At 40.8% G+C, this 17,158-nt stretch overlaps 1 protein-coding gene across 1 annotated transcript in view; it reads right to left on the reverse strand.

The window, feature by feature from the left end:
• The window catches only part of fbxo22 (F-box protein 22), a 74,085-nt gene that overhangs the window by 42,204 nt on the left and 14,723 nt on the right, over positions 1-17,158 (reverse strand). The window contains exon 2 of the mRNA XM_048262887.1: positions 10,297-10,429. Within this exon, the coding sequence (XP_048118844.1) occupies positions 10,297-10,429 (133 nt within the window). The remainder of the gene's footprint in view (positions 1-10,296; positions 10,430-17,158) is intronic.

A 17,158-nucleotide genomic window follows, 5' to 3' on the forward strand; every position in this document is an offset into this window, starting at 1 on the left:
GTTCAAAACCATCATTTGATAGCAAGATACCATTAATTCAATTCAATTCAATAGAAGAAATTAGAATATTGTGGAAAAGTTTTTTTTTTCCTCCTAATTGAATCTTTCAAAGCGAAATCTGTGAATCTTTCATATATTCTATATTCATATAAAGTGGAATATTTCAAGCCATTTTTTTGATTTAATCTTGATGATTACGACTTACAGCTCATGAAAGGCCTACTGATTTTTGGATATCTCAAAATATTAGAATAAAGAGGTTATATTCCATGTTTCTATTTAATATATTTTGGAATTCATATAAAGTTTAAATATACAGTATTTTGTTAACCCTTTGCAGACGGCCCATTCTAATTTCTGTACTCCAGTACCGATGACGTCCAGTCTAATATCTCCGCCATACCCCAACCTATTTTATTTATCAAATCTTCCTCATAAATGTTTTACACTTTACTCTGATATACTAAAGGGTAGAGCTGGAAAACACTATTCATCTTCACATCGTCTGAAGGACATACTAAGGAAAAATATTTTTTTTTTTCTTATTGTTATTAGTTCTCCAGGTTATGTCTTCAAAATAGTTTTTTAAAAGTTACTTTACCAGTAATTACACCATGTGCGTATGTATCGTAACATAATGTTAGTGTTAATTTTTGGATAAATAATAGCTAGTACTTACAGTAGTCTTCAATAAACTGTCATTATTTTCAGCCTTTTTGGGGGGTTAAGAGGGTAAACCAAGATTAGACGACTATTAGGACTGACTCTTTGCGATATTTTTTATTTGAACGATGTAGCCTGTATTGTTACAGAAACTAGCTACAGGTAGCACCAGAAAAGTTTCCTTGTGACATGTCCCTGACGCATTGTTTCAATAAATTTTGCTTCCGTGCTTAATGACTTCTCACGTTCTGTCAAGTACACCTAATCAGTATTGTGTTGTCAAATAAACCTGTTATTTTGTCAAAATATGTAGCACAATTTACAGTTGTTTGTAGCCAAGTTGCTTAGCTTCTTAGCTAACCTATTAGCTAAAATATCTAATATAAATGACTGTTGTAGTCCATACTGACGTGAGGATACTGTTGATCATTATCGATGGTAAAACATAAGGATTTTATTTATTGAAGGCTGTTTTCATGAATGCATGACTGATTTATGACAAATGTGTCAAAGTGTTGTTTAGCTTTTAGATTGCCAAGTTGCCTACTAAGAAAAAGAGGTTGCTATGATGTTGGGAGTTCATACAGGCATTTATTCCCATTCTTTTCTTTACGCAACCGCAGTAAAAACACTGAGTGTCTAGATGTTTTCTGTCTCCTTCCTCATACACTATATTGCCAAAAGTATTGGGTCACCTGCCTTGACTAGCATTTGAACTTAAGTGGGCCCACTCTTAATCCATAGGGTTTAATATGACGTCTATCCACCCTTTGCAGCTATAACAGCTTCAACTCTTGTGGGAAAGCTTTCCACAAGGTTTAGCAGTGTGTTAATGGGAATTTTTGACCACCCTTACAAAAATTAAATGTTTGCGGCAGATTTTCAGCAAACTTGTGGGTGATTTCACTAGAAAATATTGCCAGAAGTATGCCAGTGTTGGCCGCTAGAGGCAAACTTCCAGCAAAGTTCTGGCAACAATGAGAAGTTTGCCACTAGTGGCAAATGTGTTCGCCAGTGATTTGCCATCACACTTAGCCAATAATGGCAAACTTCCAGTGAACTTCTGGTGACAAACCTAATTTGCATGACATTGCTGCAAATTTGCATGTGAAAATATGACGTTGCCGCAAATTTGCCAGAAACCTGAAATTTCTGTAAGGGCATTCTTCCTGAAGAGCATTTGTGAGGTGTCACACTGATTTAGGACGAGAAAGCCTGGCTCTCAGTCTCTGCTCTAATTCATCCCAAAGGTGTTCTATTGGGTTGAGGTCAGGATTCTGTGCAGGCCAGTCAAGTTCATCCACACCAAACTCTGTCATCCATGTCTTTACGGATCTTGCCTTGTGCACTGGTGCACAGTAATGTTGAAACAGGAAGGGGCTATCCCCAAGCAATTTATTGTGTCCTCAGGATGAGGTCCCGAGTCCATAAACCAAATTTTGTTTCAATACTTGAAACCATTGCTAAGATATGAGCTCATTTCCTGTAACTATAGCATCCCCTAGTGGTCGAAGGTCAACAAATTGTTTGTGTGTTCTCAGGATAGTGTCAAGTCCATATACCAAGTTTGGTTTCTATATGTGAAAGTAGTCCATGTACAAAATTCGTTTTTGAAACATGAAAGCGTTGCGGAGATATGAACCTACTTCATGTGATTATAGCGCCCCCCCTAGTGGTCAAGAGACACTAAATTTATTGGTTGTGGGTAAGGAATAGTTACCCTTCATAGGGCGCAAGCTAAGGTAAGCTAACTGGCTCATTTGTTTTGTGTTTGTGATGAATCAACGGGACGGACCAACCTAGAGCCTAGGTTGGTTAAGGGTATTTGGATGTTTGTTGTGGTAATATGGTGGCAGCATGGGGCATAAGCTAACTGGCTAATTTGTTTTGTGTTTGTGATGGGCTGTGCCTGGGTTGATGGTGGTTGGCTAGCGTTTTTTATTATTTGTTATGGTTCAGTCCGCATCAACGGGACGGACCTACCTAGCCAACCTAGACCATGCCTAGGTTGGTTAAGGGTATTTGTTTATTGTGGTAATGTGGTGGCAACATGGGGCGTAAGCTAACTGGCTAATTTGTTTTGTGTTTGTGATGGGGCCTAAGCTAACTGGCTAAGCTAACTGGCTAATTTGTTGTGTTTGTGATGGGCTGTGCCTAGGTTGATGGTTGGTTGGCCAGGGTTTTTATGGTTATGGTTCAGTCCACATCAACGGGACGGAACAACCTAGCCAACCTTGACCATGCCTGGGCTAGTTAAGAGTATTTTGGGTTTTGGATATTTCAATGTGGTAATATGGTGGCAGCATGGAGGGGAGTGTCTCCAGGACGTTGGTTTCACTGTTAAGCCTTCATGAGGTGTCGTGGGCCTAACTTAACGAAACATCGGTGAATGAGGGTGCCCACTTGATAACCCCAATGACATGCCGCATACTATATACTGCTGTTGGATGGGCCATTTGTCTTGTGTTTGTGACCATTTGTTGGCGGATTTGTGGGTAGTGTGCTTTTTAAAGTTAAACTTGAGCAGGGGCTTCTGAATGTGTTTTTACCTTGGATTTTGGCACAAGGGATTTTAACATCTAATCCGTGTATTAATGTAATTGTGCATCCTCAGGATGGGGTGAAGTCCATGTACCAAGTTTGGTTTCGATATGCGAAAGCGTTGCTGAGATATGAGCTCATTTCCGGTAAATCTAGTACCCCCTGGTAAATCTAGTACCCCCTGGTACTCCAAATTTTATTGTGCACCCTTAGGATAGGGTCCTAGCCTGATATTGTCATACTCAAATTCTAGTCAGAATATGAGTCTGATACTGCTCCATTGGGACGTAATTATGGGGCGTGTTTCAACTGATACAGGGGGGGAATGCCTCTGCACTCAATTGGATAGACCTAACCAATCAGAGCAACGAAATAGCTTACCCTGAGATGTAGGAAGAACACACAAACCATTGTGGTGGATTTCTATGACTTAAAGGATGCATGTACGGTTTTTATAAACTTTAATATTACTGCAATTATTATGAGACTTCAAGGCCTGTACACATCTTGAACAGACCAGACCAGCAGTCAAGGAGTGGGGTGCAGGAGGATACAGTGACACTAGGTCTCTCATTAGATGGTCAAGAGCGAGAGGATGATGTATAGCTGGTGATGATAACAGCAAGGCCAAGTAACAGGTAGCAAGATAAGAAGCCCTGCTTACACCCAACTGGATAGAATCAGAAAGGCCCAGAATCAGACAGTTTTGCATATATTTTTATGCATGATGGGACAATGGTTTCCACCAATATTCGTAATCCTGGTGGATGCTGATTGGCCAACAGGTGTCTTTCGAGAGTGGCGAGAGGAGAGGGACCAACTCTAAGGTTAAGGAGTATAAAAGATAGGCCGCAGCCACCTTTTAGTCAGATCTCATCGGGGGGCGCCAGCTGATGACATCTCACCTCATCCTATTGCTTGACACCTGGTCTGGACATCGTTTAGGCTGGACTGTCACTGCAATACGGTGAATAAAGATCAACAGTCTTCAGAGATCTCCTGTCTGCATTGTCTCTTTCGGACGCCTTGTTCCAGAGTGCTAATTAGTAAATTAAGGGATTAATTGCTAATTGGATTCGGAAGTGGACCAGTTTTTCCACGACACCATCCTTCTTCGCCACAAATGCCTTAACATTGTCTCCTGGTCTTTTGTAAAAGTTATTGTGCCATCAATATCTCCTACAACATTTGTTAGCGAAATCTAAGAGATACGTAGCAGGGTAGGCTATTAGGCTGTCGCAAATCCCTCGAACAGGTGGTCAATCAGAGATTTCAAACGAATGAGGGAACAACATGTCACAATGTAACACGCTGTTTTCCCTTGATGAAAGTGAAACCATGAGTTTTCCAGCATCTGAACTTTGGCCAAAGTTTTCAGAAATAGCCTAATCGTTTTCAGTGATAAAACTTCATTGAAATAATATGCATCTTTCCATATGGGGTCTTAGAAGCCATCGATCTCCTTTTCTACAACGATCTACAAAGAATCTACAAAGAGCAACCTTGCATCATTCCCGCTTTCCTCCAGGTGTTTATAGTGAAGATTTAGTAGAGTGATGGTAGCATCCTGCACCCCCCTCTTGGCCCTATAGGCAAACTGGGAAGGATCCAAGAGAGGTTGCACCTTGATTAGGAGCTCAGCTTTAATCAGCTTCTCTAAGGATTAGTGTTGCATGGTGTATCGATACTAGAAAGGTATCACAATGCCTTCACGCAAAAAACAATACGATTTCCGACATTTTTAGAATCGATACTTCATTAAAATAATAACGTTCTGTGTCTGTGTGGACTGCTCCCACTCTCCATGCTCCTTGCACACATCTAAGCAAGTAGGCGTGTCAAGCAGGCAGCGCTGAGTGAGTGAGTGCGCAGCCAACGTCAACATAGTTCTTTGCCGACAGTCCTCGGCTTGTGGATAAAACAAAGTGAATCCTGGAACTATTTCGGATACATCGCGGATAGTGAAGGCAAGCCATCAGGCACCCAGAGGCCCGTTTGTAAAATATGTTTCAGAGTCATTCAAAAGCAATAGGCTACGCTTAGAACTTGGCTAAGCACCTCGCAGACATATCCCAACATTTTTAAAGAGTTCAAAGAACGACAGGTTAACGAATAGGCTATACATGGATTTCTATGGAACGTCACGAAAACATGCGTGCGCAACCAAGAGGCAGAAAGCACCATAGAACAGCAAAGATCAATGCAAAAGAGCAAAAGAATAAAATTAGTTTTTGTGCTGAAAACTGCACCAAATCGAAATCACGATGGTTAGAGAATGTTAAATATGTTCAATATCCCTAACGGAATGCATGTCTTCGCCAAAAATGACAAAATACAATGTTATATTAATAATCCAAATGAACGTCAAACTTTGAAATATAGTCTGAAATGAGATGTTAATATAATTGAGACAACAGGGGTATACAAAAAAATCCGACTGTAGCTTACAGCAGCCAACTATTTAGGTTAAGTTTATAACGTTGTGGACGGCCACCAAGCGTCTTCTGCCTCACAGCTGCGCGCGCATCTAGTTTTGTTGGTAAACGGGAAACCCGTGTATAGAAAACACCACTACATGATTAGTGCCAAGTTCATCTCTTTAGTTTTAGTCTAGCCTAACTGAAACGAGTATGGTTTTTCTTGGATAAAGCAAACCTTCCTTCATCAGTTTATTTTGACGAGAGATAACGACTGATCATATGCTAACGTGATGAAAACGCAATGTGTACGCTGGTATAACATTACTAGTATAACATTACCATAACTTGCAATCGATCTATTTAATATTCGGTCAGTAATGTTTGTCATATGGCATGCAGACTGCAATTTGTTCAATAATTATTGCCCAGTAGGATAGGCTACCTGATATGCGCTAATTAAAGCACACAGCATATAATACCACTGAAGCGTGTCGAGTCCTAGCGGCTTATTGTTACGTGGTAGCAAATAATGTTAGCAAAGAAATATACGTAATGTACACAGATTTATTGCAACAGGTAGCCTAATGGTGTAGGCCTATCTGACGAAGACCTGGTTGGAACGTCGTACTTGTACACTGGTACCCTTTGCAACTGTCAAAGAAATCCCATAAACACGGGAAGGCCTAGGGTAGCCTACATCAGATGGCCTAAAAATTAGACCCCTCTGCATAGCATTCAGTGATTTGCATGCATGAATTTCAACACTGACATTGATCTAGCCTACTTTGGCTATTTAAAGGTACTTTATTGCCAAAACGAAACAATGTAAGTTAACTATAACAAACAACTAGATGTACCGCATAGTGGTACAAAATATGACCGCCGCTCAGTCCTGTACATCCGTTCCGCGAAAAGAAATCACACTTCAATTTGTCTCCATATTTTACTCCATCCCCCACTCTTGAAACTTTTGTGTATGCTTGTTTGGCATGCCTGAGTGTGTGTGTCTTTGGCTGCACAGAAAGTAGCCTACTGGTGCTGAAAAGGTGACTAGATTGTAGAATAGCCAAAGAAGATGTAGCATTGTTATAAAACCTTTAAAATCTCTAAACAATCACAAGTAGGGCAGTTCATCACAGTTCATCCATTGCAACTGGATTGATGAAAGGTCACTTACACCTGTAGGCTACATTGTATTTGGGAAAAGCAAAAGGTATCAGCATAATGTTATTTATTTATTAATTTATAAACAAAAACATCTCTGTCAGTTCCATGCCGTTTTCAACAGCTATCAAAAACAAGGGTCATTTTTGGATGGATAGATTTTTTGTGAATGTTTCTTCTTCTACATAAGATTTTAGTCATCTTTAGTTCATGTGATAATTTGTGCATTGACAATAAAGTAAGTAACAGTAGTCTGAAACGTTATTGTTAATGCACAAATTAAGTAACAGAAGTCTGAAACGAAATGCTGTTTTACATCTAACCAGTGGTGCAAATAACTGACTTGTCCAAATGGGCCTTGATGAAATGCGTCGCTAGACTGTTCATAGGCCTACACATTTTAACGGGCCAAAGTTGAAGAGCTGTTGTCCGTTATTGTTCGTGCAAATATAGGCTGATTCATGTTCCCTTGCATTGTGTAACTGAGGTCCATGGCTAGTCTGACTTTCACCAGACCAAGCACAATCTTTTAAGAAATCAAAAAATAAATAGCGGGCAGATCAGGCACCCGATATGGTTTAATTTTCCGATTGAGATATCCACGCTCTGGCTATTCTAAATGCAAAAATGCATCAGGGAGTTATGACAAAACTGTAACTAACAAACTAGATCCTAATAGAAAGCTGTTAGCTTCCCTAAGCTACAGGTAGGCTTATAAGGTAGGCCTATTTACAACATAAATTGTCAATAGGCTATGCTGGCGACACAAATAAAATCTCCTTTGGAAACCAATGGCTCACGCCTTACAGTATCAAGCGGACTTAAACTGCCATATCGTGACAAAAAGTTGTAATAAAATTCACGCAGCTCCATGAGTCAAGGAAAGTGCGAATGAAGTAGCCACTTCTAAATGGGACCCACTACACAGTAGCTTAAGGTGTGTTGCTAAAGCAGCCATAATGAAATGAAGGTGTCATTGTTTGGATACTTCACACACACATGCTTTTTAATTTCACAGACTACAACTACCAAGCTGGAATCAAAGCACATCGATTCCCCTCTCACACCCTGCACGCACTTAAAACAAAATAAACAGGTGTCTCAGTCTCAGTCTCACACATGTATGGGCAAAACTGTATCAGACCGGTGTAACGTTGGTAAATCTTCCATTGCACAGAATGATTTTTGTAGCACGTGCAACAAATGACAGTCGAAAGATACAATTACAGTGCTGCCATCAATTTGCTTGGTATAACCGCAATTTATAGTTGTCTACAAATGCAATCAATCAAATTGGCCTCCATCACTCAACCAACGCCAACGGTAACATTACCTAGGTCCTTATTGATATTATAAGATTAACGTACCTGCAGTAAAAACCAAGCATGTCCGATAAACATCCTCAGATTTATTCCGGCTTCAAGAAGAAATGGGAATTACAATTCATGTGAACATCGTCCTATCCTTATTAGACGTTCTCTGCGGTAAACTACAGTCCTTAGGAAGTCCTTTTTCCAACCTACTTTTAACTTCCAACAAAATTACGTCTCACTGCAACGATGCGCCATCTAGTGGACAAACGACTACTTATCGCCAATACTGGAAATGCAGCCATGCTGATGATGATGAATATTTATTTTGCCTTTCTTTTAATCCTACTGAATTTGTAATTATGTATCGGCCGTTCTAATACCGATAGTATGTGGGTGCCTGTGTGTGTGTGCATGTGTATATGTGTGCACCGCCATCTATAGGCCAATGAGTGTACAGTCACTAAATGTACACATAACCTAATTTTTTTTTAGACCCCCCATGGATGAAATTCTACGAAACTTGGCATACCCCCAGAGAATGCCAGGTCAATCATACACATAAAATTTGGTGCAGTTCTGAACATCTTAACTGAAGATAGGGGCGATTAAAGCAGAATAATATTGCATTTTAATTTTTTACCAGGGGGGTGCAAATCACAAATGAGTGATTATGGGCCAGATTGATGTGGGCCCTTGAGACCAACATACCATAAAAGATTCTTTATTTATTTAGTTATTTAGGAAAAACTGCTTTTTTTGCGGTTCGGGGGGCCCAGCACGGGGGACTTCCGTAAAAGTCTAGTGGGGCTACATACCCACCAAATTTCATGTGCCCCGGTGGTTCGGTGTCCCGGGTATCGTTGACCAAAAATTCAGGAAGTAGATGACGGGGGGGGGGTCATATAGGGACTTTGACAATCCCTATATGACCGCTTCGCTAGCGGCGGTCATAATAAAGGACTTACCGTAATCACACACAAATTACTATTTTACTGACTATAAAAAATAATAATTATGTAGGAAGTTTAGAACCCAGAATTGATCTGCACACTACAAAAGTGCACCAAATTCAACACAAATGACTCAATACACTTGAAGGAGTCATTTGAGCAAGAAGTCTGCGTCCTTTCTTTTCCAGATATTTTAGGATTTCGCCGTGGTATCGTTTCAGTATCGAGCATCGAGATATTTATGGCAGGTATCGTTTCGAAGTCATCATTTTGTTATCGTGACAACACTACTAAGGATTTTGCAATAAGATATGTAAGGGCAACCGGCCTGAAATCGTTTAGGATTTGGGGCCGACTGACCTTAGCAACAGGCACCACTACAGACTGCTTCCATAGAGATGGCACCCTCTGCAGGAAGAGTGACAAACTGAATATGTGATGGAAGATGGGGGCTAACTGTTCAGCACACACTTTTAATGTGCAGCCACTGATGTTATCTGGGCCAGGGCGTTGGACTGCAGTGTTTGAAACACCCAACAACACTATGCTCATTAAAACTAGGGACTCTTCTTGAGTTCAGAATGTCTGTTACTGAAGTCATACGTGTCGAATCTGACATAGGACCTGTTAAGATCCTCTGCCAGTACTGGGTCAGGTATGCTGTTAAATTCTAACTTCCTCTTTCCCCTTTCCTTAAGCCCTAGTATAGTGTTCATACTAGGCTGTACCCAGGTTGTTCATTTTGAGCTGTGTTTCTAATTCAAAAGACCTCTGAGACTTGGTAACCCATGGTTTACTGTTGGGGTAAACTTTCAAGGCCTTAGTTGGAATGACAGTATCCACCCAACTACTGATAACATCCATCATTTCATCAATATCAGAGCAGGAGTCCTTAAACAATCCAGGCACCCCTGAAGAGAAAGACAAGCACCCTCTGACTAGTCCTTAATGTATACAGTCTGTTGCTTGCCTCTCTTAAGATCAGTTTGATATGAGGGGATATATGACTGCCGCTTTGCTGTGCGGCGGTCATAATACGAGTTATAGGAGTAGGGGATGGGGAGGACATGGGAAGCGCGACTTGTACATAATAAGGGGTTGCAGGAATAGCATGGAGGACATGGAGAGAACAGGATATTTTCTTTGTGAGTCAGGTGACAACACCATGCGGCTGTCATACTATGTAACACTATGCGGTGCCTCTAGTTTATAATGTCATTACTTGGCCTGATAGCTTGTTCTTACCTCCAGTTCTTCATAGAGAGTGCGCAGGAGAATGTGCCCGTCATATCTGGAGGAACCTGAGGCTGCCAACCAGGTAATTTTCTGCTGAGTGCGAAGCACACGCCGTGCACAATTTCTCCAGAGACGACACACACTGCAAACATGAGTAAACATAGCTCAATGCAACATTTTGATAAAATTCATTACGTCATACATGTTAAGTAGTTCTTACAATGGGGGTGGTACAGACATATTCAAAGTCACCAGTAAGAGGATGCACCGATACCGATATTTCTACCGCAAATTTGTGCTTGGAATACAATACAATTCTTGCAATGAGCCAATACGTATGGAATGTTTTTTGTGACAAAATTAAATAAGGACCACCCACAGTATTAACAGACACCACTAGTAAGTTTTAATTCCAAACACATCAACCGTTGTAGGCCAAACCATAATTTTGCTAATTACAGCGCCCCCTATAGGTCTAAGGTCACCAACTTTCTTGAGCCTCTTCCTAATTGGGTCCTGTACCTATGTACTAAGTTTGGTGTTGATACATAAAAGACTTGGTGGAAATTGACGTCATATAGGGTGCGTTGAACTCGGCATAATCCAACGATTCCAAATATCTCAATTTTCAAATTGGTATACGGTTCAAACGTTAAGCGCATGGATGTAATACCAACTTTGACACATTGGTGGCGCTAGAGCACTTGAGGCGCAGACATGAAACTTGGTGAAATGAATCATGGGACTGTCCCCAATCAGTGTGCAATCAGTTATTCCACTGCACAGACCACCATGAGACAGACAAGAAGACCAACACATTTTAGCCTAATGTAGACTGAATGGCTTAGTGCCATACATACTGTAGCCTAACCTACAGGCCATGTAAAATAAACTGGACACGGGACACTTGTGACAGCAACACACACACGCTGTCTCTCTCCCTCCCGCACACATTGCCTACTGGAGGACATCCTCCACACAAAGTTACTCGGCCACCACTACATTAGGCCTATATTTGTAGGCTACGGAGCATATAATAGGCCATGTACACGCAATATCAGCGATGTAGGCTAACAACACAGCCTGGACTACTGCCACTCGTAACAGCAACAAACACGGTCTCTCTCTCTCCTTCTTTTGAAAGTCCTAAAAACGTCTACCCTCTCGAATAAGCTACAAACCTCCAGATTTGACTTGCTGTCAGATTTAATTTAAAGTTGTTGTTGAAGAAGTAGTTTTACTTTTTAAGTCCTTTTGTAGGCCTACTAACAATTCCTAATCTCTACTGTCCATAAAAAATGCTTGCTAACGTGATCTGATCTCAACAAAACTCAAAATTGCACCTAACAAAACGACTGATAGTCAGGAAAGGGAGGTTGGCTTCCCTTTCTATGGTTCTGACGAATCAGTTTGACAGTGACCGTGACTATACCTAATTTGATTGGTTGATCATCTTTTTTGTTTACACCAGCGTTTCTCAAACTGCGGAGACATGCCAGGTGGGGCACGAACTGACGTGAAAAACCGGAGTTTAATTTATTTTTTTATCTGTAGCCTGGGCCCAGGTAGCACCCGATGCGCAATGGACGCACTGTGTTATTCACAGGGAAGCGCTCGTGTCAAGGCAGCTTGGTCGGGACTAACTTACATGAGATTTTGAACGTTGTTGTGAGAGTGGTGAATTTCATCAAAACCCGCCCTAAAAGCGGCGTCTATTCTCCGCGACTTTGCTAAGAGATGGTAGCTGACCAAAAGGCTGTACTGTTTCACAGCCGAGGCAAGGTGGCTTTCCCGAGGTAAAGTGCTATCGGCGTGTTTGAGCTCTGGTCACCTCTTCTTGGAGGAAAAGCGCATGTTTGAATCTGCAAGCACGTTTCACTAATGAACATTTCTTGACGAAGCTGGCCTATCTTAGCGATATATTTGATATATCTTAGCGATACATTTGAGTTAAATGTCCAGTTACAAGGCAAAGACAAGCACCTACTTCACCTAGCAAATAAGATTACTGCATTCACCAAAAAAAAACTTGAGTATGGGACGAAGCTACCGATCGCGACAGTATTATGCCTTTGAGATTTCTGAGAAATCGCTGAAACGCCTGATTGGGAGCCACTCGTGATCCCATGTATTAAACAGTAGGCCTACATCACATCCCTGCAAAGTTTATTTCAAAAATATTTCCCAACCAGCAGTGCTCAGTATGACTGGATTATGGATCCATTTAATGCAGCATGTTGGTATTTCATTGAATATACAATGCTGTAAAATGGCCTATGCTTCCTAATATGTTGCTGGAAAACAGAAATATGTGTTATTATTATATCTGCAGCACCAGCTGATTTTAACTCTGTTGAAGAGGATATATTTAGAACTTGTCATTATTTCAATCAATTTGACAATTTTAAGCTTGACCTACCACTTTCTTAGAGCGATGAGGGACAGATGGGGCTCGAGAATGCCCCCTTGATCAAAGTGGGGAATGAAAGAAAAAGTTTGAGAACCACTGATCTAGTTTGTTAACTACCACAGTCATGAGTTGGGTCGCAATAGTCTGACGTTTTTAAAAAGTGGGTCCCCAGAAAAAAAGTTTGAGAAACACTGGTTTACACGCTGCTTTATATAGTTTAATGGTGTTTGTGTGTGGGGGGGGATGGTGTGTGTGTGGCAGTGAGTGAGTAGGCTACTGTGTGAGTGTCACCATCCTCTACCGGCAACCTTTCACTCAACACCACCATCTACAAGCCGATGGGTGTAGTCACTAGATGTACATGTACAAATTAATTTATTGCATGGCCCCCCATGGACAGAATTTCACAAAACTTGGCATGCACCCAGAGGCATTCAGTGTGACAATACACATCACATTTGGTGCTGTTCAGAACATCTCAGTTGAAGATTTAGAAAGAATTCTGTGACATCGCTGTTACTCTGTTACCATATCAGTAACAGAGTTACACATTTTAACTTGAGAATATTTCCTATACTTGCATGAACATTTTTAAATGAAATATACTAAATCAAGAGTCTTAGCAAGGCGCTTTCTTTTGGAAATTATTAGGGATGCACGATATATCGGTGGCCGATATATTATTAGCCGATAAGTGAAAAAATGAAAATATTATTATCGGTCCGATAACAGAATTCTGGCCGATAATTTGCGCCAATATTTTTTAAAGTCCTAATTTAGGCCTACGTAAGGTCCGTCCTGCTACACTGAGCTACTTGAGCTTGGTTGGCTATACTTTTTCCTTAATATAATGTCAGCGGTGTGAATGTATTTTACCACTCTAACAAAATCTGTGGATATGTGTTCATTTGGGAATCTGTGCATCTCAAAATCCTCTCGTGAATGATCCGCCCTTTAACCTTAACAGAGCGGAGCTAAGCCCTATCTAGAGCAGTCTTGTGCTGGTGTGTTTGCACTTTACCGCGCTGGTCGGGGAAACAAATAAACAAACTCGTTAGTGGGACGAGTACATAAAGGCCTAGTTCTAAGTTGTGTTTTAGTATTATATTTGCATTACTTTAGCTTGGGTTTTGTATTATTACCTAGAAATATGCTAACCATTCGTGCTTCAGTTCCAGACAGGTCATCATAATAAGTTATTAAAACCTTCGGGGCTAATGCCTTTCATTTCTGCTGCAGCAGGTTATGCGCAACAGAGTAGACAGACATAAGATATAGTCTGAAGAATTGCAGCTTTATTCAGTTACCCGCAGTTGAAACCAAACCTAAGTTTCCCTCACAAACTCTGATTTGGTCGCTATACTGTAGCTTATTCCAAGCTGAGCCGTTTATGAGCGTTTAGTCCTAAATGAAAACGATTCAAACTCTCTAGCCACTCACTCGCAATTCACTGACGTCAGGTTCACTTAAAGGAGCCACACATACTGTAGGGCTAGGCTACTGTTATGTTGACTGCCGTACTATTGAGGACTATTATGAGTTCTGTCCATCATTTGGTGGTAGGTAAAATTACTGCAATAAAATGATGCTTATTAAATGCTTTCCCCAAATCACTTTTCACACTTTTGGGCAACTTTACCAAACAGTAGCCTATAATTCCATTTAATCCCAAATAAAACATTAACAATCGTGAAAGCAAGCACGCATCTGGTAGAATGTACAAGACAGGGCCGTAGTCAACATGATGGCGCAGCAGCATAAGAGACCTTTGGAGTCTCCTCTGTCATAAATGACAGAGAAGAAAAAACGGGTAATACGGTCTTCAGATACAGTAGTTCCTCTTTTGGGGCAGCCGTGGCCTACTGGTTAGGGCTTCGGACTTGTAACCGCAGTGTTGCCGGTTCGAACCCCGACCAGTAGGAACGGCTGAAGTGCCCTTGAGCAAGGCACCTAACCCCTCACTGCTCCCAGAGCGCCGCTGTTGCAGGCAGCTCACTGTGTCGGGATTAGTGTGTGCTTCACCTCACTGTGTGTTCACTGTGTGCTGAGTGTGTTTCACTAATTCACGGATTACCAAATTTCCCTCACAGGATCAAAAGAGTATTAACTTATACTTATACTAACTTTGGGGGGACCAAATCTGTGGTGGGGTCTGTGGGACCCAAACAGAATTTCAATAACTTTCGTGTCATGCAAAAATATTATTAAAAATCACAAACAAGTCATTAGCTAAGTCAGTCAATTAGGGTATTCCAAACTTTTGACGGACATGCATGGATGGATTATGAACCCCTGGGCACAGATGCAAAAATTATGACTTCTGGTGAATTTTGTGGAGAGAGAAGAGAAGGGCGGAGAGGCAACTTCACGCAAAGGCTTGGGCTTCAAAGCCCTCTGAGCACTTGTGCCCAGTAGGCGCATTCAGTAAATAATAAAAAAAAACACACACAGTATGCAATGGCTCTTTGTCTAATTACTAACACCTGAAGATTTTTTTTTTTAAAGGCTAAGGCTTAGACTCACAGGTTTGGACATATAGCCTAATAATATTTTGTATTTTGATTGTTTTATGCTGGTGCCTAATCACACAATTTTAAGGTAGTTTCAAAGGGACAGGATTCAGGATAGGCTACTAAGACAGGCCCCTCTTCTGTCTGACTCACCTCACGTTACCCCATGCATCATAGGCTGCTTTTGACAGAAATTACGTTTTGTACTAACATGACATGAAATACTAAGTAGTAGCGTTCACAGCGCTATAAGCACTGTTCAGTTGGGAACAGTTAGCTATTGATTTTTCCTCTTGACAAATTGTAATACAGAATTGTCACAAAGACATACTTTCCGATGTTTTGGGATCACTCTCACTGAATCACAAGGTTATAAATACATGGTGATATTTTTGCAATGTAATCTAACATTACCTCTCTATAGACAATGTATATATCTTCTGTCAGATAAGTTCTTCTCTTCCGTGCTGCTGCTGGGGCATTTGGGTTAAATGGCATCGGCATGCAGTTCAACATCACGTCTACTTAAGTCTAATATTTCCTATTTTTATGTGATCAACACATCCGTGATTCATGGAAATGTGTACGCTAGATTTATGCCTATTTTTTCACATCTTAATGGACACCACACGGATTTCCCTCGTGTGATAATATTTTTCTTGTAATTATGTATGGTTTGCAGAAATGGGAACTGCGTTGTATAGATGAAGTGTGCGTTACGCAGCACAGGCGGCCAAGGGCTCCTGCAGCCGTACCTTACCATCAGGCAACTCAACAACGAGAAACAGTTTCCAAGTTGACCTAACTTTCCAACTCCGCACAGTATTCCAAGGGCTCCTGCAGCCGTACCTTACCATCAGGCAACTCAACAACGAGAAACAGTTTCCAAGTTGACCTAACTTTCCAACTCCGCACAGTATTCCAACTGCATGACAGTAGGCTATTTACAATATTTTCTGTAAAGTAGAGTTTGTAAAGACGTTATCATCAACTTAATGCAGGCACAACATTTGTTTGAACAGGAGAGAGAATAACAATGAATGGACGCAGCAACTACAGAAATTGTAGCCATACTTGCTGCTTTCTTTTACTTATCTATGGTTGCTGGTTAACAGCTAATTTACTAACTCAAGACTTCAAGGCCATCAAGGATATAAAACGTTTTTTGAAAATAATGAAAGGATGGAGGGAACATAGCAAAGCTTAGAGTTATTTCAGATGAGCTACAACAGGATAGGCAAAATTGTGGTGCTTGTCAAAACCTTAGCGCAGCTGGAATAATGCTTAGGCTGATGTTAAAGCGCACACAATGTTTAAAGCCATACACAACAGTAAATTGGAACAAAACTAAAGGTAACTTTAGCCTTTATAGGGCTGTATAAAGATGTCCAAATGAATAGGTTGTAATTACGCATTGTTGTTATAAAGATATTGCATGTAGATGTTGTACTATATAGGCTACTAAATTTTTAAGGTGACCAATGCATGAACAAAACCGGGAAATGGACAATTATTATCAAGGCTTTGAATGTTTCCGTCTGTGCAAGGGGGTGTCTGTAGATCGGTGTACAACACATCTTGCGCCCTTAAAATAGCATCTGAATTTGCACCACTGACTTTCTGTGGCGGAATTGAACGTTTGCGCCGGAACACGCCCTGTCTTTTCGCTGAACCGCCCCCATGGGCGCAATCGAATTCCCTAATTTACAGACATGTACCTGTGGAGGGAAAAATCCTAAATTCCTGCAAAATAGGAAAGCCAAAAGCGCGAGTATACAAAGTCAATTGCGTTGGAGTGCAAGAAATAGGCCTAACTATCTGGTTTCCTAATGAAAGGCTGTGAAATAAGTAGTGTATGAAATAAGTAGGGATGTAACGATTACCGGTATAATGGTAAACCGCGATAAAAATCTTGACGATAACAATTACCGTTTTCATTTCAAATATCATA

This window comes from Alosa alosa, chromosome 14 (assembly GCF_017589495.1).
Source record: "Alosa alosa isolate M-15738 ecotype Scorff River chromosome 14, AALO_Geno_1.1, whole genome shotgun sequence".
Lineage (NCBI taxonomy): Eukaryota > Metazoa > Chordata > Actinopteri > Clupeiformes > Clupeidae > Alosa > Alosa alosa.